A 22,312-nucleotide genomic window follows, 5' to 3' on the forward strand; every position below is an offset into this window, starting at 1 on the left:
TTGTCCGGGAGCGTTAGAGCATCGTGGAGAGACCAACTGAGGCTGCCAACTTGATGTCAGGCAGGGGGGTTGAGACCTTGGTGTTAAGTTCAGTCGGTCCCCAAAATTCACAGAGCATAGGGGGTGTAATCTATGCCGTGAAGCGGCAGGAGGACAGGGCCAGTGTCCGCATGTCTTCAGAGGGGGTGAGTGGCCGGTCTGGCGTGGCGTATATAGAGTCATTCTGCAATAATCAGGGAGCCCTCCCGTTCTTCAGCCCCATCGAGCATACAAGCTCCTCTCGTACATAATTACATCAAAGAACAGGCACAGTAGCACATAAGGCGAGAACTCTATTCTGCACCAACCTCATAAGCATAAATCTAGTAGACCACAACTCCCTAAACATTACTTGCATTAGGAAATAAACAAACTTAGTAACATAACCTGCAGTAGGAAATAAATCAAACCTAGACCACAGTAGAAAACATAAGACAGTAGTTAAAACCTAGTAAGCATAAAAACACATCTATAAGCATAAATCTAGATGCATAAATCACACTACAAACATTACATTTCCTAGCACCTATAAAAAGTACACTAGGGCCTTGCGCCCTACAAACCTAATAGTCCCCTGGGCCAACTGGCCATCTATAAGGGGCTCAAATGCCCTCTGTTCAAAAAGTCGGGGCACGCTGCCAATGCAGCGACGGTCACGGGGGGCGCACTTTGCGCACACCTACACGTGGCAGCTGCCCACTACTTGCCGGGCAGCTGGGAATCTTCAATGAAGGGCCTAAACGTTGCAGCTGGCTCTAAGTGCTGCGCAGCTGTGAAGGCCAAGGTAGGGATGGGGCCAAAAGAGTGCGTCTCACTCCTGGAGTAAAAAGACATGTCCTCTGAAATAAAGAAGAACCTAAACGGTGCAGCTGCCCACTACTTGCTGGGCAGCTGTGAAAGCGAAAATGCAGCTTGGGCTCTCACTGGCCCTCAGGACAAATGTGTCCCCCTTTGTTGGAGCCATTCGGGGCTCAGTAAATAATTATTAAAAAGCTGGAGCCAGGTGGCTGCCAAACGTTGGAGCCACCTGGGCTCTGTAGAACAAATGATGCCCCCAAGAATGTGGAGTGTACTAGCGCTTTTTAAAATGAAGTATGCCCGAGGCTGGGGCAATTGCAGGAGAAAATCATGGGCCCCTCTGGGCCAGCCATACGATATTAGTGCCATCGTTGGAGCCACTTGAGCTCGAAAAGCGATTGTACCCCACGTTGGAGCCTCCGGGGGCTCTGTCACCAACTACGCCACCATGCACAATGAAAGAATGGGCTCCTCGGGGCCTGGGTAAGTGGGGGCTAACCAACGGTGGAGCGGCTCGCTCTCGTGGCGGGCCCGCTCGGAATCTGTCCCTTGACCGAAACCACTCCGTCCCCTTGAGCCCTCACTCACCGGCTCTGGGGGCAGTTTCTCCTTCCCCGGTCTTTTCACCTGCGGCGGCGCTTGTGGGGCTCTCTCTCCTCACGAGAGCCCCGCCTTCACAGTGCCATTCTTCACCCGGTCCCCCATCTCGGGACCGGGACTTGGGATGTGGAACCCTCAAGGCTCCGGGCTAACTTCCCTTCCGGGCAGCTTCCTCGGCGGGCGCGGAACTGTACCTTCGGTAGACCCCATTGCGGTGATGAGGGGTGCCTATGTGCCCCTCCCCCTTACCCCCTCGAGGCTCTTGAGCATTGTCCAGTCTGCAGTGTGGTGTCCGTGCGTGTTCGCTGGTCCAGGGCGGAGGGCAGGCCGGACGATCCGTGCTCGGATTTTAGCGCCCGGCCTACACTCCACTCCCTGGTGTACCTGCAGCATGAGGCGTGTATGAATGAGAGAGGCACGGATTGCCTCAGACTAGCCCCACAACGGGGAAATCACTCGCCGCATTGGAGCACCAGATGCGGAATACAAAGTTCGGCGCCGTTCGGTGAAAAGCATCTGCCATCTTAGGATCAGGCAGGGGTGGGGAATGCAGCGCTCAGACGGTATCAGAGGGCGCTTTCGTTGCAGCTAGCGCACCCTGCTCGGCCTGTACCTTGCTCCGTGAGGCAATCTCAGTCAGTGCTTCCTTCCCAAGACTTCTCAAAGCGATCTAGAGAGGGTGGCTGTATTGCGGACGGCGCGCCGGCTTTTTGCGAGGCGCGCGCTCCCTCTCCGCTGCAGCAATGGCAAAAAACCCTCAGTTCCCACGGCGATTAAACCACAAAAACCTCCTCAGTGGGCGCCTCACATCTTCCCACGCTGCGTGCTCTGTTTTGCGCGGTTCCGGATGCCTGTGGCCGCACTTCTCGTCACAGTAAGCGTGCGCGGACCAGGAGCCGAGACGCAACTCTTGCTCATTCATGTGCACACTTTATCTGTAAAAAGGACTTGTAGGACCCTGGTAGGTGAAGGAAGTTTTTCTCCATTAGCTCCTCTCGCATGGCCATGCAATGGCCTCAGTCAGTGTCCTCCCAGTTCTGTAGCACTGGTTACAATTTGATACCCGGTTCTTCTCCGCGCAGCCCCTTCTAGCCTTAGAGAAGGACCACAACAGAGACTGGCTCTGCTGAATCGCTTTAACTGTATCCTTGGAGGCCTTGAAATTGGATTGTTGGTCGTGCAGGTGCTACATTCTTGGTATTCTGGTAGTTCTCCAGCGACCTGAAGGCAGTCTCGGTGAGCTTAACGTGCAGGACGGTGATATGGTCCTGGCTCAGCCTCCCGCAGGACAGCCCATACCTCCCTGCCTCACCCAGCGCCGCCATCTTTGATCTCCCCCCGCCGGCGGCCATCCAGCCATTCACACTACCTTCTATGCCTCATATGACTTTTTTTCTATTTTATGCTATGTTGTAGTATCTCATGTAATTATGTTTCACTGTTTTCTTTTCCATGTTATGCTACGTGCCAGCAACTGATCTAATTATGTAACACTGTTCTACCGCATTTAAAGTGCTCCAATACCTCTGGGTCTAGCCAGCGCTATTTAAAACTCGTCAAATAAATAAATTGTTCCTGGAAGCTGTGAAGACTCTGATACTAGCACGGCGAACCTTTTGTTGGTGCCATTTTTATATTTATATAAAAAAAATAAGCCTACTTACTCTGCACTTTTTCCTATTCCACCCCAACCACACACAAATCAGCTATATTCTGGCTATTTTGTAGACTCCCTCTATGAATGCATTCATTCATTACATCAAATGTGCGCATTACCATGACACACTATTCTCGATTACAGCAATTAGGAATGCTCAGTTCAGCATCCCAATGACATAAAATTGCAGCCTATAAATTCATACGAGAGATGTCAAAATTATCGAAAAAGGCTGCAGCACTTAGCAAGTCAAATTCCGCCCTTGTAGTTAATTTTCCTTTACTGGTTGGGCATTTCCCGAATGTGGCTGGTAAAAAGGTACCAATCTTCTTAGAGAACAGTGCAATCCACCACTGATCAGTGCCCTGCACCATCCTTGAGGCCAGTTTGTAAAGACCCAGAGACATCTTCTTTAGGTACATAGGAAGAAATTTCATTTGGCAACTACTCTCAAAGCTTTAGTCTAACTGTCGAAAATTGAACCTATGGACTATTAGACTCTAGGGTACCTATGAACCGTGATGCAGTGTAGCCTGCTTCGCAGATGACTGGATTGTAGTTGATGAGTCTCTTGTTGAAGGGATTATCCCCAGTACAATCATTGTCAGAAACTTTTGTGTCATTGGGTAAGCTTCGCCTACGGGGACAGTTGTTTGTGTCTTCAATAATGTAATTTTTGACATCAGTGGTATCATTGATGGAATAGTTGTCGATGGAGGTATCAAAGATGAGAACATCTGTTTCTTGGGTTGAATGAAAACTGATTAGGAGGAACTTTCAGTGGCAATGAATTTCTTCTGAGATTTTTTAGGAGCTTTTTTATGCATTTTAGTTGGAGGCTTGTAGGAGGTAAAAACCAATTAATCTGCCAAGGAAGTGTTTGAACCCCTTCCGTGCGGATGACAAAGCCAGCTCGTCATGGACGTTACCTGCGCTGCGCGCATGACGAGCTGGCTTTGTCACGTAACGCGGGATTTTTAAAAATCCAGCGCACAGCGGGAAATCGCGGTAGCGCGGAAGAGGTTAAGAGGATTTACATTTGCTACATGCTTTCTTTTCCTCTTTTGGAAGGGCACACAGAAGCGACTGATCCCCAAATGAGGGATATCTTTGCCTTTAGACAGTTTAAACCACCCGAGGAGCCTGCTATCTAGACCATTCAATGTTTTGGTATTCCATATTCCAGAAATAATCAAAATCCAGGGTTTGCAGAGGCAATGTCATTCAAACCACCCAAAGAAAGCATATTTGGTGTAGTTGTAAAAGTCTGAGAAAAAAGTTGTCTTATCCGTCTTAAAGATCTAACGTTCTGCAGTGAGATGACGAGGAGGGATGACGTTCTCGGCATCTCACCTTAGAGGCTGGAAATCTCAATTTTTTCAATGAGGTGAGTCTGTTACTAAAATAACACTTGTGTAATGTTCTTCTGGCAAGTTGTAATATCATACTGCTGTGTTACCCTTACTGTGCTACTTCCACCTGAATTATGGTGAATAATTCAAGAATGCGACTTTATAAAAGATCCAGTGCTAGAATACAAGGCCCAGACAGTTCGGAGGTAGGGGCAGAAAAAGTTTAGGACTATGTAGTTACTAGACTCTTGGTAGCACTCCTGTGACCGGAGGGTAAGATCCATATTTCTGTACAGAACTTCCCCATCACAGCTAAGGCTTCATTCTAAATACTGCGCGAATACCGATTTGGACTCAAACAGGAGTATGCGTTGGAAACTGAATTTTAACTTGTGTTTAATTAGCACACTTTTTCCTCACAAATTTTGGCAAGAATTTGTGCCAGAGAAAAGCGCAATATTCCAAAGTGCTCTTAATTGAGCTGAGTAATGAATGTTGTATTGCTGCATTATCACCCATTCAAGTTATGAAACTAGGAACTGGGAAGTAATTTGGTAAATACAGGGCAATGCAATATCTTTATTTACATGGTCGGGCATTGCCACCAATTGCCTCTGCATTCATAGTCTTCTAAATCTTCTAATGAAGTTTGTTCTTCTTAATCTCCTCGGCGTGGTTAGGTTGGCATTGCCGTGGGGGGTGGAGCTTTGAATATGGCATGCTGAGTTGCTTGCTTTCTTAGGTAATTTAACCCTTAATGCGAAGATATAATCTACAAGGCCTTAGAGTGTTTTCTTTGCTCCTCAGGATAACAATGGAGGGGTTGGAGATTGAGGAGTATGGGAAGCTTCTTGAGGTTCAGTTGCGCCCTTAGCATCTTTTCTGTATTCTTTGTATTTTATTATTTTTATTTGGCATCTGGGGATGGCGAGTTTGGTAGTATCTTTGAGTAAGTTGGGTCTATAGTTCCGGTGCTGTGCTGCAGCCTTTACCATGAGGTGCTTGTAGACGCTGTAGTACCTCTGGTGAGGCAGGGCCGGCGCGATTTGATTGTTCCTGACTGCCTGCTTCCCTTGGTATGAGGAAGGACTCCGAGTCTTCCTGTTGGAATCCTCTTCATCGGAGGGGATGTTTGTGTAGCTGCTGGATCTTATTCCTGTCTCCTTTGAGCCAGGAGAAGGGGATGCCGAATAAGCCTGTGAAACCAAAAGAATGCCACAGTAAAAATAAACACACCGCAATGAATGAGAAGTGTCTCCGTGGAAAGTAGGAATTTGGAAGGATGAAAGAGGCCTATAAACTCCTCTTTCTGTGCACTGTGCTTCTTTTGTCAAGCCTGCGCTTCGTTCCAAAGGTTTCACACGTGGAGGACTGAGGCGGGGACTCGTTTAACATTAAAGAGATGAATTCAGCAGATGCGCACTGCCTCGCGGTCTGTTCCACCTCTGCGAGCTTTGTGTGTGTGAGGAGGCCGCCTCAGAACACGTACACGTCTCCTTCCGCGTGGAGGGCAGGCTGTGGCTCACTGAAGAGCAGAGCGATAACGTACAAATACAGAATAAACAATCACTGGAAACCACGGGAAGTCAGTAACTGGAGAGCGGATGTAAGATAGTGAGTGTGTAGGAATTTGAGTGAATGTGGAGACAAGGCAGTCAGAAACAATTATATGAAAAGACACAAAAAACATGTCTAATGGGTACCACATTCGCCCAGTGCCATGGCATAGGTGCTTCTAGCAATGCATCCTCATCCTCTTCTGTGCATCCTTCTCTCTTAACTGGTATCCCCAAAAGCCATTCTCCCTCCCCCTCCCGAAATAGTTACACTCGGCAGCACACTTTTTTCTACGGGGCAAAAAGTATGACCGCACCACACCTATGCTGGTCTCTGTTGAAGCCAGGGCTTACATCACCCCTAAGGCCGTACACACAGCCACTCGTTGCCTGGTAAACAAACTCGAGCTTTCAGGTGGTGTGGAGCATGGTGAAAGGCTGAAGCATTGCTGCTACAACTCCCAACCTTTTAAAAAGGAATAACTCCTGGCACACTTCTTCTGTAGTGCAGCCAGAATTTGGAACTTACTTCCTCCAAACCTTCGCACTACCAGCTCGCTAGGGACCTTCAAAATAGAACGGAAAGCCCCCCTCCTTCAACAATATTTTAGCTAAGTCCTTGCTGCTAATCCCCTCATTTGAGAACATGTTCACTTGCCTCTTGGCCCAGAACTACACTACCTCCACTCCATCAGATGCTTACAGATATTTCATGCTGTGTATACCTACTGTATAACTTGTTTCATTTTACTAGAATGATTTACAATTTTGTAATTCAAGAGCTTATGTAACTATATTTGGTCATTCTTGAACTCTCTGTAACAGTCCATGTAACAACATATGTCTACCGTTAGCCTCTCTGGCACCTTTGGTTAATATCTGAAAGAAACAGGTTAGTATTAGATTTCTTAACTTAGAATATTCGAAGGCGTCAGACTGGATCTGGAAACTTTTGTGTAGCAGTACCCCTGCTCGTCTGTAGGCGTCGTCTGCGGCTCCGCATCAGTCGTCGGCGTCGTTGGCGTCAGGATGACGTCGTCGGAGTACTTAGACGCCACTCTCACGCGCTGACGTCAGTTCTTCTTTTTTCCGCGCCAGCAAGCGGTCCGGCGTCGGAGCGGCGTCGCTCGACGCTGCATTCGGCTCCGGCCGAAGAGGCATTCTTCGAAGTTCTGGGTCCATCCTTTATCCCTGAATTTCAGGACATGGACGACGAGGGAGACTGGGGGGGGGGGGTCTGAGGACCCCCTGGCATCTGTGTGCCAGTCATTTCAGGACTGGACACAGGAACTAGGGGAAGCCAGTGGCCTGGATACCTCCCCAGACACTGGTTTTGTCTCCCCTCCTACCGTGGGTATGGAGGAGGGGGCTGCTTATAGTGTGGTGCTGATGAGGGCAGCCAAGGCCTTGGCTCTTGAGCTCCCCGTCGCAAAGGTGAGGTCTAACATCCTCACGGAGGTTCTTAAACCGCAGGTAAGCTCCCCAGTGCCTCTACTGCCCTTTAATGAGGCTCTCACAGACTTCCTCTTGGGCACTTGGTCCAGGCCCACTACAGGTCCCCCTGTAGATAGGAACGTCGCTAGGCGCCACCGCCCAGCCCCGGGCGACCCTAGTTTCTTGTCCACCCACCCCACCCCCGAGAGCCTGGTTATCCAGGCCTCTACTTCCCAATCCGCATTCCCGACTGCACCACCAGATCGGGAATCCAAGAGGTATGAACAATTTGGAAAGAGGTTCTCCTCCCTTAGTTTGGGGTTGCGGTCTGTTAACACTGCGTGCCTCTTGGGCCGTTACACCCACTCTCTGTGGGATACGGCTGCGGCCATGCTGCCGGACTGCCCGGGCGAAACTCGCTCAAGCTCTCGCGGAGGGAAGGGACGCAGCGCGGTACTCTATAAGATGTGGACTGGATACCACGGACTCGCTAGGAAGAGCGATTTCCACGTCTGTGGGGGTTCGCCGCCAAGCCTGGCTAAGGTCCACCAACTTTTCGGCCGACGTCCAAAACACCCTTATGGACATGCAGTTCGATGGCAGCCACCTATTCGGTGGTAAGGCAGATCATGCGCTGGAACGCTTTAAGGCCTCCAGGGCTACAGCCAAGTCCTTGGGTCTGTCGGCCCCGCGCCAGCAATCTTCTGCCCAGCGCTCCTTTCGTGGCCACGTAAGGGGTGCTCCCACACGTCCTACCAGCCACGGGCCGCAGACTAACATTCAGCGTGGTGGCGGACGTGGTTACTGTCGCGGCGGTAACAGGGGACAACGGCCCGGCCACTCCACATCTACCCCCGCAGTATCCGCCTCATAGCCTTCCTAGTCTGAGCTTTCAGGCCCATTTGACGCCAGTGGGGGGCAGGATTCGCCATCACCTCCTCCACTGGCGCACCATCACATCGGACAGGTGGGTGCTGAAAATCGTCCGAAGGGACTACTCCCTCGAAGCCATGCCACCGCAGTACCACCGCGTGTCAGGGGATCACTTGCAACTTCTGCAAGAGGAAGTTTTGGCCCTCTTGGCCAAGGGGGCCATCGAGCGCGTTCCTGGGCCGGAGGTAGGACATGGTTGTTACTCCCACTAATTTCTGGTTCCCAAGAAGGGCAAAAGGGGGCCTACGCCCTATCTTGGATCTAAGGAACGTCAACGGCTTCCTCCGGAAGGAGAAGTTGAAGATGCTGACTTTGGCTCAGGTTTTAGCTGCCCTGGACCCGGGAGACTGAATGGTAGCGTTGGACTTGCAGGACGCATATTTTCACATCCCCGTCCTGCCAGCCTACCGGCCCTACCTGCGGTTCAGGGTAGGCTACGAGCACTTTCAGTTTGCCGTGCTCCCCTTCGGCCTTACCAGCACCCCACGGGTGTTCACGAAAGTGATGTATGTATGTATGTATTGGCATTTATATAGCGCACTACTTACCCGTAGGGTCCCAAGGCGCTTCGACCGCTGCGAAACTCTTCCTGGCTTCCCTGAGAGATGGTCCCTTAATGGGTATCTCCAGGGTGAGACCAGGCATCCCCGGCAGTCTGGTGGGGCCGTTAGTGAAGCTGAGGCAAGCTAATGCCCAGAGTTGCCGAGTGTGATCGCTGATCAGAGTGGGCACCGAGGCGAGAGAATTATCGAGTCCGCTGACCCTGGTCCAGAAACCTGCCGCGCCGGGAATCGAACCCTGGTCCCGGGCCGTCCTCTGCTCTCGGGTCTGCCGCCTCTAACCAGTGAGCCACACTACTTCGCGGTGGTCGCAGCTCATCTGCGCAGGTTAGGGGTTTCAGTCTTCCCCTACCTCGACGACTGGTTGTTGAAGGTGGGCTCGCCCCAGACAGCCGGCAGCCACCTCCAGACTACGGCCGTCCTCCTGCACCTGCTGGGGTTCTCCATCAATGTGCCGAAGTCAACACCTGTGTCCCTCTCAGAAGCTCCTCTTCATCGGAACGGTTCTAGACTCGGCGCAGTTTGGGTTTATCCTCCCGAACAGCGGGTTTGGGATATTTAGGCTCTGATTCCGATCTTTCAGCCGTTATCTCAAGTCACGGTCAGGTTGACGCTCCGGCTTCTGGGGCTGATGGCCTCCTGCATCCTTCTGGTGCACCACGCCAGGTGGCGGATGCGGGCTTTGCAGTGGGACCTGAAGTTGCAGTGGTCAGTAGACCCAGCATCAGGGCAACTTGTCCGACCATGTCTTGATCTTGGAGGGCACTGCAAGACAGTTGCAGTGGTGGCTCACGGACCGCGATTGGGTCAGCGGCAGATCCCTCTCCTTACCCCAATTGGAGCACGTAGTTGTGACGGACGCGTCCCTCCAGGGCTGGGGGGGGCCACATGGGAGAGGCGGAGATCAGAGGCCTCTGGTCTCCGGCGGAGTCCCGGCTCCACATCAACCTTCTGGAGCTGCGGGCGATCCGGCTTGCACTGAAGGCATTCCTCCCCTCGGTCCAGGGGAGTGTAGTGCAGGTGTTCACGGACAACACCACTGCTATGTGGTACTGCAACAAACAGGGCGGGGTGGGGTCGTGGAACCTATGCCAGGAGGCTCTGCGCATCTCTCAGTGGCTGGAACATCAGGGCATGACCCTAGTGGTTCAACACCTGGCAGGTTCCCTGAACGCCAGGGCGGACAAACTCAGCCGTCGGTGCATGATGGATCACGAATGGCGTCTAAACTCGGACGTGGCGCATGGCCTCTTTCAGCAGTGGGGAGAGCCTTCGTTAGATCTATTCGCCACAGAAGAGAATGTGCAATGTCATCAGTTCTGCAAGTTGAATTTTCCAAGGCGTCGCTCGCTCGGAGATGCTTTTCGTTGCGAGTGGAGTTGCGGTCTGTTGTACCCCTTTCCACCTAAACCACTTCTGCCCAGAGTGCTGAAGAAGACCAGGCACGACCGGGCCCAAGCAGGGGCGTAACACAGGCCCCCGCAGCCCATGCGGTGCGGGGGGGGGGGCCCAAGCTCCAAGAGGCCCCCTCGGTACTGCACTCTGGCCAGAGAGCTCATGATTGAGCCCGGAGGGGGCTCCTCTACGTACCGTGCAGGGAAGCTCCCTCAGTTTTCGTTACGCCAGTGGGCCCAAGTCATCCTTGTGGCTCCCCACTGGGCATGAAGATACTGGTATCCTGAGCTACTCAGCATGTCAGTCGATCCCCCGATTCGTCTGCCTCTTCAGGAGGACCTTATGGCGCAGCAGCAGGGGACGGTCCGCCCCCCGAACCTGTCCAGCCTCCACCTCTATTCGTGGAGATTGAGCGGCGAAAGTTGAGGCCATTTGACTTGCCTCCTGAAGTCTGTGAATTTATTCTGGCAGTCATGCATCCCTCCACAAAGTCGGTATACGCCTGCAGGTGGAACACATTTGTGGCATGGGGCACAGCAAAGGCTGTGGATCCACTCTCTGCCCCTCTTTCTGAGGTTCTCCTTTTTAGGTCTTGTCCTATTAATCGCGCAAGCGATAATAGGACGAGAGTATTGAGGGCAAACCAAGCTCTGAAACCACCATGTGCTCGTGCACGGGTTTACCATTTGCTCCCCAAGCCGCCTGCCTCCGAGAGCTTCACTTCAAAGGCATCCGCTCCCCCGCCCCCTGCTTCACACTTTTCACGGCCGCCAGGCAGTGTCTTGCATTTCTCCTCCCCACAGCAATGCCAAGAGCTTGTTATTTTAATGAGTTTCTCCTTCCCGCTGTTGCAGGCACACTTTACGTTTCCCAGCTAACACACAACATTTGTTTCCTGCTCCTCATCAGAGGCGTTTGGAGGGTGACTTTTATGTTCTGTGCACTTCCCTCTCGATTCCACCACCCTTGTTTTTCAATAATTCTGGACATACTTTAGTAGCGCTGCGCCCGTTTCACAAACGCTGAGCCGGTTTCACTTTCATTTTCCTGTCTTTTCCCAGCTCCCCCATGCCCTTCTCTCGGGTCTTCCTCCCCTCCCTTCCTATTAGTGATGGGCTCCAGCCTGGCCTGGCTGCCTCGCAGCAGAGCAGCACAGAGCCAGGCCAACGAGAGAGAGGGATGTGATGCAGCTTGCCTCAGGGTTTGGGGGAGAGATGCACACACAAACTGCTGTCTGTGCCTGCTCCGTGCAGCTGCCCCAATTGTGGACTGGTTTTGGCCTCGGTAAGAACTGCAGGCACGGCTCTTCCTAGGAGCTCTTTCTATCCGCACAGCGCTTGTGCTTTCACTGTCCTGTCGGTCCTCCATCCCACTCTCTCTGCTTCACCCTCCCTTCCAATCAGTCGAGGGCTCCAGCGAAGCCAGGAGGGCGGAGACGGAGGGCAGTGCTGGAAGTTTGATGCCCTCCGAATAAAGCTGAATGAAGAGCTGGCGGCAGAGACCGGTGACCCTGACTCGCCCGATTGCTGCTGTAATTAACTTTAATTGTATCATCTGACTTAATCCTGAGCCCTGTTTGCGCAAATACTTTATTTGTTTACTGAGGCATAGTTTCATAACCTTGCTGTTTCCGCCATAATATTTTCACCCTCTCCTGCTTGCATCGCCCACCTTTCTATGTTCCCTCCTCCCCAAAGGTAGTTTACACAAATGAAGTACTTCACAGATTTAGTCCTAGGGCACCTAGGTTGCCCTGCGAAAGAGGAACACTTGACTGTAATTTGCCAAGGAGCACAACAGTTTCACTGGGGAGAGACTGCAGTCCTGGTTACTTTATGGATCAGCTGCAAACGTCTCATACTGTTTACAGACAGCCAGTGGCAGACCATTTGCTCTGCATTCCTGGACTGTGAGTGTGACAATGTCACATCTCAAAAACAATATCAAAAGCAAGTTTGAAAGTGCCGTAGTTTCGCTTATTTGTGAGCTCGGACACTGCTTTTGGCTGACTCCGAATGACAATGTAAATGTGGTGCCTGTAAGGTGACAACCTCACTCCAGAACACCGCAGACACTGTCTTCCTACAAATCCTTGATTTCCGGTTTGCTAGTCTAATTAGTTGCAGACAGCACATGTTCCTGGATGAAAGGTCAACTTGGCCCTTCATCCTTCCAAGGTCTAGTATTTACGGTGATTGGTAAGAACAAAAACGGAATATATGCAAACAGTAGCCATAAACAACCAGGACGAAATTAGGGTTCTCTGAACCGACGTCTACTTTTTCTTGTTTATTCTTTACATTGTTATGTTTTTTATGGGCCTATTCCTGATAAGCATGAAACACCAATACAAAGAAGTTTTTTTTTTAATGAAAGAACAAAAACTGTCACACACACACAACCACACACACAATCCCACACACAGAACCACACACACAATCCCACACACAGAACCACACACAACCACACCCAAAAAACACACATCCACACACACAATCACACCCAAAAATCACATCCACACACACACCCACAACCACACACAACCACATATACAACCACGCTTACAACCACAACCACACACACAACCACACACATGCACAAGCACACACACACCCACCCACACAACCACACCCACACAACCACCCACACACACAACCACACCCACACACAACCACACCCACACAACCACACCCACACACAACCACACCCACACAACAACACCCACACAACCTCACCCACACAACCTCACCCACACAACAACACCCACACAACCTCACCCACACAACCTCACCCACACAACCTCTCACACACAACCACACACACACAACCATGCCCATAATTGGCATAGCCAATAGGTCTCGCCTTTGAGACCTTATAAGTGTTTAGCCAAGGAACAGTTGATGTCGCTGCACCAAGGATATTGTGCTGCATAACTAAATACTTGAAAAGTCCCAAAAGCGAGACCTATTGGCGTAAGGTAAAACATTCTGTGATCAAGCAAATGCTGTTTTGTTTTTGCGTCAGCAAAATATTTCTATGCAACTGCTGCTCTTTTTACTTCACATCACGAGATGTTTTGCGTGTGTGAATTTTGGCACATGACCTCTGAGGCAGAGTGTTCCAAATCATGGCTTAGTTACAAAGTTTTATAAAGGTTCCTAAAGAAAGAGGAGCCAAACTCTGATTGTTCATAAACCAAAGCCATTCCCAAGCAGACCTCTGTGTACCGTCCTGTGCTGAATAAGCTACTGGTCTCAGCTCAGTTACCAGCACACCAGAGTTCACATCACTGAGAGCACCATTGCAACGGACGTTAATTGGAGCCTCAGCTCGGTTTCCTTCATAAAATGCGCCTACCTTGAGACTCAATTGGACATCGTTTGTGTCTACATATCCGCCTACCAACAAATGTCAGTGCACACTTTTCCACCAGGCAAACATACCACCAGCCTTCTGTGCACGCTTCCATCCAGACACACACACTACCAGCCGTCAGTGCACGCTTTCAACAGGAACACAAACAACACCAGCCGTCAGTGCACGATTTCACCAGGCATTCACACCACCGGCCGTCAGTGTACACTCACCAGGCACACACACCACCAGCCATCAGTGCACAATTTCTACAGACACACACACACACACACACACACACACACCACCCCCCCACCCACCACCACCACCACCACCCGTCAGTGCACGCTTTCACCAGGCCCACACACCACCTGCCGTCAGTGCACGCTTTCACCAGGCACACACACCACCTGCCATCAGTGCATGCTTTCACCAGGCACACACACCACCTGCCGTCAGTGCACGCTTTCACCAGGCACACACACCACCTGCCGTCAGTGCACGCTTTCACCAGGCACACACACCACCAGCCATCAGTGCACACATCAATTGTTAACGCATCCACAATTAACTATTGTAGCAATCGCAGTATGGCGCACTTCACTTTTAAACATATTCATCTAAAGCGCAGAATGCCACCATTGCTACAAAAATAAATAAAAAAAATGTTGCCTACAATTTATAGACTTTTGTTGCAATTGGTGTTGCAATATTTCACAGTGCCAGTAGCTCAAACTTAATTAATGCGAGACCTATTGCATTGCAAATGCTTGTTCTTCTTTCTCTTGCCCCCCAGCAGGACTCTGCTCTGGGCACTCTAAAGGGCTACCTCTCTGCCATTTCCACCTTCTTTTTTTTTTTTTTTTTTTTTTTGAAAACATTTATTGTGCAGATAGTAGCATACAAATACGGGCCTGCAACCAATTAGGCCGGCCACGAAACAATCTGAAAAGCACATAAACCAATAAAGAGGTTTCACGGCAGTCACCCAGTATATTGCAAACAAGTAGTTCAATCGTAGAGGAGCCGAGTGTGACCGCCGGATGCAGGATCAAAGAAGGTTAATTTTATAATAGAAATTATAGCAGGATCAGTTGCAGTTTAATCATCTGAGTTCCCATAGCGGGCCACGAATCAAGCATCAAAGCATTAAGGCATCAATAAAAAACGGTTATCACCAATAGTCTATAGCAATCAGAATATAGATGCCATATTTCCCATCAGTACCCATCGTAGCCCGCCACATGCCCACCGACCACCCAATTATTATACTGGTACATAACTGAGTAACCAGAACAGCAAATGGAGTTACAGCCATTCTCTATACAGACCCAGTAGATAAGAAAAAGGGGGGAGCACTAAAAAGGAAGAAAAGAAGGAACGCCGTGCTGCTGCACGCGCCCCCACAGCGATAAGGGCGAGCAAAGTGACTGAGGACCACGTTGTTGGGGGTGGGGCATGCAAGTCAGGATATATGTGCAATCAATATCTTATAAAGTAAAAGTAGCTCACCCCCATCCCCACAAGCAATCACACCATGGGAGACACGCACAGCCACGGCGTCCTAAGAAAGGGACACAAAAGAGCTGTAGAAATTAAAAAAAACCGTTAGAAAAAGACCCCAACCCACCCACCCCAACCTGCACCCCTGCAGAAGGCTACGGCCTACCCCCCCAGCAGCGTGCCTGTTGCCCTAAATAGGAGACCCGAAATATAGGAAAAGTTAGAGAGAGGGAAAGGAAACAAAAGAGACAAAAAGAAAAAAGAACCAGGGGGACAGGAGAGCCATCAATCGAACCATTCGGCCCCTACCCCCCGCCTTCACACACATTAATGCAACATCAAAACGAAATCGACATAATCTAGGGTATCATAAACCTTCGAAGGAATCGTCCATATTATCATGGTTGAGGGCACTCCTCATCTCCATCCGCCAACCATTAGTCCTCCAGGTCCAGAACCGGCTCACCCCTGTCCTTTCTTAGCCATCGCTACCACGCATGGTAGAGTAGTGGGCAGCAAACAAATCAAAGTGGAGAGGCCGTGTGGTCGAAACAGGACAGACCAAGGGTACAAACCAGAGGACTCCGGCAACCAGCAGCCAAGCAAGAACTTTTTGCGGCAGTCTAGGCGTTTCAACAACAAACAGTGTGGGTGCAGTCTCACCGCCCAGGAAAGTAGAGTCGTCCCCGCAGGATAACAATGGGATCTCGCCGAAGGAGTTTGAATCGGCAATCTACGTTGTTCCCCGATCAGTCAAGCAGGAACGGGCCCCGGCGCGGAGCCCACGCCCGCCACAATCAAGGCGACCCTGGGATCCGGGGCCGCCGGTGTACAGTCTTGCCGATGCACGGCGGCGGCACTCCTCACAGCAACAGAGGGGGACGAAACAGCACACACTCGGAGTGGAGCCGCGTCCATGAGGGACGGCCCGACAGTAATGGCGGCCGTCCTTCTATCCAGCACAAGGGCGTCGAGGGCCAGGGTCGCGCGTAAAGACTTTAAGGCGTCAAGAACATCACCAAGCGTGGGCTCACGCTCACACGACCATGCCCCCGCACACTTCAGCGGCACAAATTCACCGCCCTGGTTCAGTCCGTGACTCAGGGCGCCGGCCGCCATCTTGCAGATCCAGCCACATGCCCGTGCGCCTCAACTTCTGGAGCGGGCTCTCAAGCAAGGCCACCGCGGGAGCCCCCTCGAGCCCCAGGAATGGCAATCTGGGTGCAGAAAGGAGAGCCACCAAAGGGGGGACCGCCAGCGCCACCGCCCCGTGGGCGCCATACGCCGACTCCGGGCGCAGGGCTTCAAGATGGCCGGACAAGGCAACAAAGGGGGGTGCCTACTACACGGTCCTCCCCCGTCCACGGCGTGCCGCACCTCACCACGGGGTCCTCCGGCCGCTGGACCTGGCCCGATCCGTTGCCATCGGCATAACCGCACAACAGTCTCTCCCAGCCGACCTCTCCTCTCCACCAGGGGCCGCCGTCGACACCATCTCGCTGGCTGACCTCCACAGGCAAGTCCCCGGTCTCTACGCCGCGGAGGTCCCAGACCAAACAGGGGTGTAACTTCGGATCCGCAGCTCGCAGGAGCCCCCGGGACAGATGGTGAGTACAAGCTTTCCTTCGTCTTTCCGTATCTTCCCGAGTATGTCGTCTCGGGGCAGGATGCGTGTCAGGATATGTGTGTTGGGCAGGAAGGCTAGCGGAGCCGAGCTACATTGCGGCCATCACGGTCGCGAGCTTGGCTCCTCCGTATTTCCGCCTTCTTAAGGCTCCCTGGTCAGCCCTCTTTGTTCAAGTCCCCGGTTGTAAATAGGTTTTTGAAGGGCATCACTCATATGTTTCCTCCTGTTACTTTCGTGATGCCTCAGTCGGACTTGAACCTTGTTCTGACTTATCTGATGTGCGCTCCCCATAACTGTCCTCTTCGTCTCCTTACTCTTAAGACTGCATTCCTGGTTGCCATCACCTCTGCCAGGAGAGTGAGTGAGCTCCAGGCTCTTTCTTCCCAACCTCCTTTCCTTTCTGTTCATCTGGACAAAGTTGTGTTGCGGACGCGACCCTCTTTCCTGCCGAAACTAGTCACAGCCTTCCACATCGGGCAGTCCATCCCCTTGCCTACCTTCTTTCCGCCTCCGCATCCCTCGAAGAGAAAGAGAGGCTCCACAGTCTGGACCCAAAACGTGCGCTCTCATATTATCTGGATCGCACATGCCATTTCTGCGTTGATGACCAACTCTTTGTTGATTACGTGGGCGCTAAGAAGGGACGGACGGTGCACAAACGGACCATTTCTCGATGGGTCGTCTTGTGCATCAAGGCTTGTTATTCTCTGGCTAAAAAGGAGCCTCCTGTGGGGCTACGTGCCCATTCCACACGGGCCACTGCTGCTACTACTGCCCTGGGTCGGGGAGTCCCCTTGCAGGACATCTGTCAGACAGCTTCGTGGGCCTTGCTGCACACGTTCGCAAGACACTACTGCCTGGACAGCCAAGTCCTGGAGAGATGGCTTTTTCGGCCGTTCCGTTCTCCAGGACTTTCTGGTGTGATCATTGGTTCGCAGACCCACTACCGGGGTTGGTATTGCTGGGGTACCTATTCTAAGGTAAGGAATCTAATACTAACCTGTATCTCACAGATGCACAAGTTACTTACCTTCGGAAACGATATATCTGTAAGAAACAGTAGTTAGTATTAGATTCCTTACCGCCCCACCCATCCTCCCCGTTCTGCGAACCGGTATCTAGGGTTAAGGTCAACCCCTTTCAGTGCCCTAGTTTTCATGGCACCAGTGTTGGTTTTTATCATGGCTCTGTGTTTCTGGTGCGGAATAGCTGTGTATAAGAACTGATGTCAGCGTGCGAGGGCGGCGTCTAAGTACTCCGACGTCATCCCGGCGCCAATGACGCAGACGACGGACGCGGAGCCGCAGACGACGCCTACTGACGCGCACGGGTACTGCTACGCAAAATTTTGCGGATCCAATCTGACGCCTGGGGATATTCTAAGGTAAGGAATCTAATACTAACTACTGTTTCTTACAGATATATTGTTACCGAAGGTAAGTAACTTGTCCATTTGTGCTATATAAAAATGTAAATTCGTGGTTGGTGAAAGCACAGCATAGTGATTCCTGTGCGGCAGATCAGTTCATCGGCATCTTAGAACAGGAGCACTGGCTCCTGTGAGTACCACACTCTCCAGCTTCTGTCTGAGAGACGTTTGTGTGCTCAAACTGGTAGGATGTCAAAGTACTAGCGAGAGGGGAAGTAGGGTCCCCGGCACAGGAAGCAGCAATGGGATGAGAACCCTGCCAATCCAGCCAGCACCAGCACTCTCACTGAAAGACAGCAGAGATGTGCATGCCACTGTGTGTATACCCCTCTCTAGTTCTCTGTATTTAAGTTGAAGTTGGCTGAGGCCTTGTTGCTTTCAGTTGCATACTCCTCATTTAGATAAAAGTTTAACTGAGGTTTAAAGTGAGTTCATTGCGTTGTGCCACTGTTGTCCCTGCCCGAGGCTCTGTATAGCTACAAAAAGCTCTCCATCTCAGGAAGTCTCTTAACGTGCAGTAGAGGGTATTTTATTCTTTATAATGCATGGTCCCATTACCATTGATTCTTAAATCTTAAATCCTTTCTGTCATTCTCTTTCATATGAAGGAGTTAGTTGAATTACAGATGTATAGAATAAATGCTTAATCTGTAGTGTAAAATTAAACACACCACTATGCAGCTTGTAATCAGTTGCAACAACAAATAGTTTGATGTAAGTTGCTTTGTGAGTACAGCCATAGTTCAGAATGTAGCTGTGCAAAAAATAAATATTTCTACCACAAATGTATCCTTAATGCTAATGATTATAAATTATAAGGAAATTTTTTTAGCGAAAAGCTGTAAAAATAGTTCTTCATTTCATTGTTCAAACAGCTGCTGAAAATGTGCTTTGTGGGCTGCTTTTCACTCTTGAGTACTGGTTCTTGCACCTTGTGTTGTGATGTCCAGCAGCGGCACTTTCTCAACCCGGCTTCCCTGAGATGGGTAACTTGGGTTCTGCGGTATCTATGGGTAGGATGGCTTCTGCAACCTTCTATCTTCCATGGGGTTTCTTCGAATTCCACTGGAAAAGGTGCTTAAACTTTAAAAATCCAACTGTGACTTGCACATAAACTTGTACGGAGCACGCGTTTGTGTTCTCATACTGCACACACACTCCTTGGGGTCCCTATCTACTCACCATGAGTGATTCCTTGGGGTCCCAGCAATTCTATGTCCTCTCGACACTGTCTTTATTTGCGTTGTGGTTCTTACCACTTTCTTAGTATATGGTTTGCTCCTCCCCCCCGGGCCCACTATGTATTAGTGCTATTAAATCTCGTTTCTTTGCTTAAGTATTGTGTGTTTGGTGTCTATCTCCGTGTGGGAGCCGCTGTAATGTTCTAGATAGTGTTATATACTAAATACATATTTTTCATAACTACTGTGTGGTTCTCTTTTCATTTGATCTATACTATAAGATTGTATTCATGACTTGCATAGCTTTCTAAAGTTATTTTTGACCTCTTAAATCACCATATGGGTTGTCTGGACTGGTGCAAGGTTCCCACTTTAATTAGTGGACAGCGTATACCAGGCCAGCTTCTCAATATATATATATAGATATAGATATATATATAGATATATATTTAAGGCTCTTCTCGAGCTGAAACGTTATGGCGACTAGCACGCATTTAATTATTAAATAAAATTGCACTGGAGTCCAGGTCTGTGTCTGTGTTGATTGGGGCAGGCGATATCAGCTGGCTGCTTTGACGAATACACGGAGTTGTGTATATATATATATATATATATATATATATATATATTCCAGTACTCTATCTTAGGAATCCACTCGACAGACAGGACTCGGATAGATAAGCGCGGACCCAGTATTTTCGTGCTTTCTCAAAATTTATTTAAAGAAAAGTTTCGCCTGCATCAGTATGCCGCCATGACGCGTTTCGGTCCGACCTGGACCTTGATCACATGATATATATATATATACGCATATACGCATCTCAAATGTGTAAGTAGAATTGGCTTGAATCTATACAATATGTAGGCCATTGCTTTCGATGCGGAGTTATTAATTGAAGTACCAGTCTCTTTTTTGGGGTTGACATAATGTAAAGTGTTGTTTCAATGTAAATGCTTGCTGTTTCGTGTTCTAACGTGTTATGCTTCTTTTTCACATTAGGAACCTTGGTGAACTCATTGATAGATTTGTCGCGGACTTCAAGGCTCAGGGTCCCCCGAGATCGAATACAGATGAAGGCGGAGCTGTGCTGCCCAGCTGCGCCGACCTCTTTGTGTACTACAAGAAGTGCATGGTGCAGTGCTCCCAGCTCAGCACCGGGGAGCCCATGATCGCCCTTTCCACCATCTTTCAGAAGTACCTGCGCGAATATGCCTGGAAAATACTCTCCGGAAACCTGCCCAAGTGAGTCCTTACAGAAAATTGACGAGAATTGCTCCAGTGCAAGATCATGGGAAGGGTTTGAACTAACACATGTGCAGAAGTAATACTCGCGACAGGGAGCGCGTTGAAGCTGTAAATCTGAAATGCGAGGAAGGGGTACGATTGGATATCTTCCAGGAGCATGCCAGCACTAGACCTCCTTCAAGTACCACGAGGGAGGAGCTTGATAAAACTCCATCCATCCCTTTCTACCACTCATCGGTTTGTCAGTTTTAAACTCAGAGTAGGTACCGTCGTGCCCACTGCTGTGTGCAGGAGGTGTTAAACCAGTGCCCATCAGTGGCGTCACAGAGGATCTCTTCTAATCAGAAGGGGGGAGGTGGAAAAGTGGATCCTTTCAGTTTCCACAAGTAGTATACACTAATCAAAGGAAAAAGGATCACTTGTCCTGTACAACCTTTAGGTCTGCAGGAGTCTGTTAGTGTTGCATCCCAATGTAAAAGACCCTCATGCACGTGATGGGTACGATGGTATTCAAGCGGTATATCTTGATTCTCCGCTGTATATGTCACGTGTGTGCATAATCATTGGGTCAGTGAGTTATGCAGCCTCCACCTGAAGGATCTAACCCAAGGTTGTGCCAGTAGTGAGCCAGTGATAGGGAATCTAAAAAGGCCCGGAAAACCAGATGATTGACATTTATTAAGACTGGGTTCGGGTCTAGTAAACTCTATCGGTGTGCACCTTATGGAGTATTATGCGTCACAGATGCACCCAGAGTTAAAGGTTAAAAACTTTTGTGGAAGGGAAGTAGGGAATGGTCAACATGTTTCTGCCCTGTTCGCCTTGGTTAGGACTTACAGGCATTCGTCAGGACCGTTGTGCGACTGGAGTGAGGGAAAAATTAATCATAAAGTGCTCTCAAATGAAGTGATCAGAAAATAGGATATGTTAACCTGTTTTCCTTGCATAAAGGTCTCAATGTACCTGGAAATAAGTAACAAAAATGCTTATGTAACATACATGGGGAAGGGGAAACAATTACAACGGGACACACATAAAGCAGGCTATCTGCTTAGTCTAATCACTTGTTAGACTGCATTCACAACTAAAAAATGGCAATACTTCATAAACCAACAGTATATCATGGCAATGTCAACTCTCTCATCTCGCACTCCACGCTAGTGCAGTGGTTTGTAGCATGCTCAGAGATGGTGGATCATGCATGTCTTCTAAAATTCACTCGTGTTAAAATTAAGCAAGGGTTCACTAACGTGGTGTTTGTGTAAGTGATACCCACATGGTACTATATCGTATTATTTATCCCTCACACATAGTTTTCTTTATGGTTAGATAACAAGGTCTTACTAAACGGTTTTATATATAGTGCCAACAAACGTGTGCTTTATGTGTGTCCCGTTGTAATTGTTTCCCCTTCCCCATGTATGTTACATAAGCATTTTTGTTACTTATTTCCAGGTACATTGAGACCTTTATGCAAGGAAAACAGGTTAACATATCCTATTTTCTGATCACTTCATTTGAGAGCACTTTATGATTAATTTTTCCCTCACTCCAGTCGCACAACGGTCCTGACGAATGCCTGTAAGTCCTAACCAAGGCGAACAGGGCAGAAACATGTTGACCATTCCCTACTTCCATTCCACAAAAG

At 49.8% G+C, this 22,312-nt stretch overlaps 1 protein-coding gene across 1 annotated transcript in view; it reads left to right on the forward strand.

Moving 5' to 3' along the window:
• LOC147668673 (vacuolar protein sorting-associated protein 53 homolog) overlaps window positions 1-22,312 on the forward strand; it is a 508,123-nt gene that overhangs the window by 256,002 nt on the left and 229,809 nt on the right. Inside the window, exon 8 of the mRNA XM_086948529.1 lies at window positions 20,419-20,661. Within this exon, the coding sequence (XP_086804655.1) occupies window positions 20,419-20,661 (243 nt within the window). The remainder of the gene's footprint in view (window positions 1-20,418; window positions 20,662-22,312) is intronic.

The sequence above is a fragment of the Lissotriton vulgaris genome, unplaced genomic scaffold, assembly GCF_964263255.1.
Source record: "Lissotriton vulgaris unplaced genomic scaffold, aLisVul1.2 SCAFFOLD_1307, whole genome shotgun sequence".
Taxonomy (NCBI): domain Eukaryota; kingdom Metazoa; phylum Chordata; class Amphibia; order Caudata; family Salamandridae; genus Lissotriton; species Lissotriton vulgaris.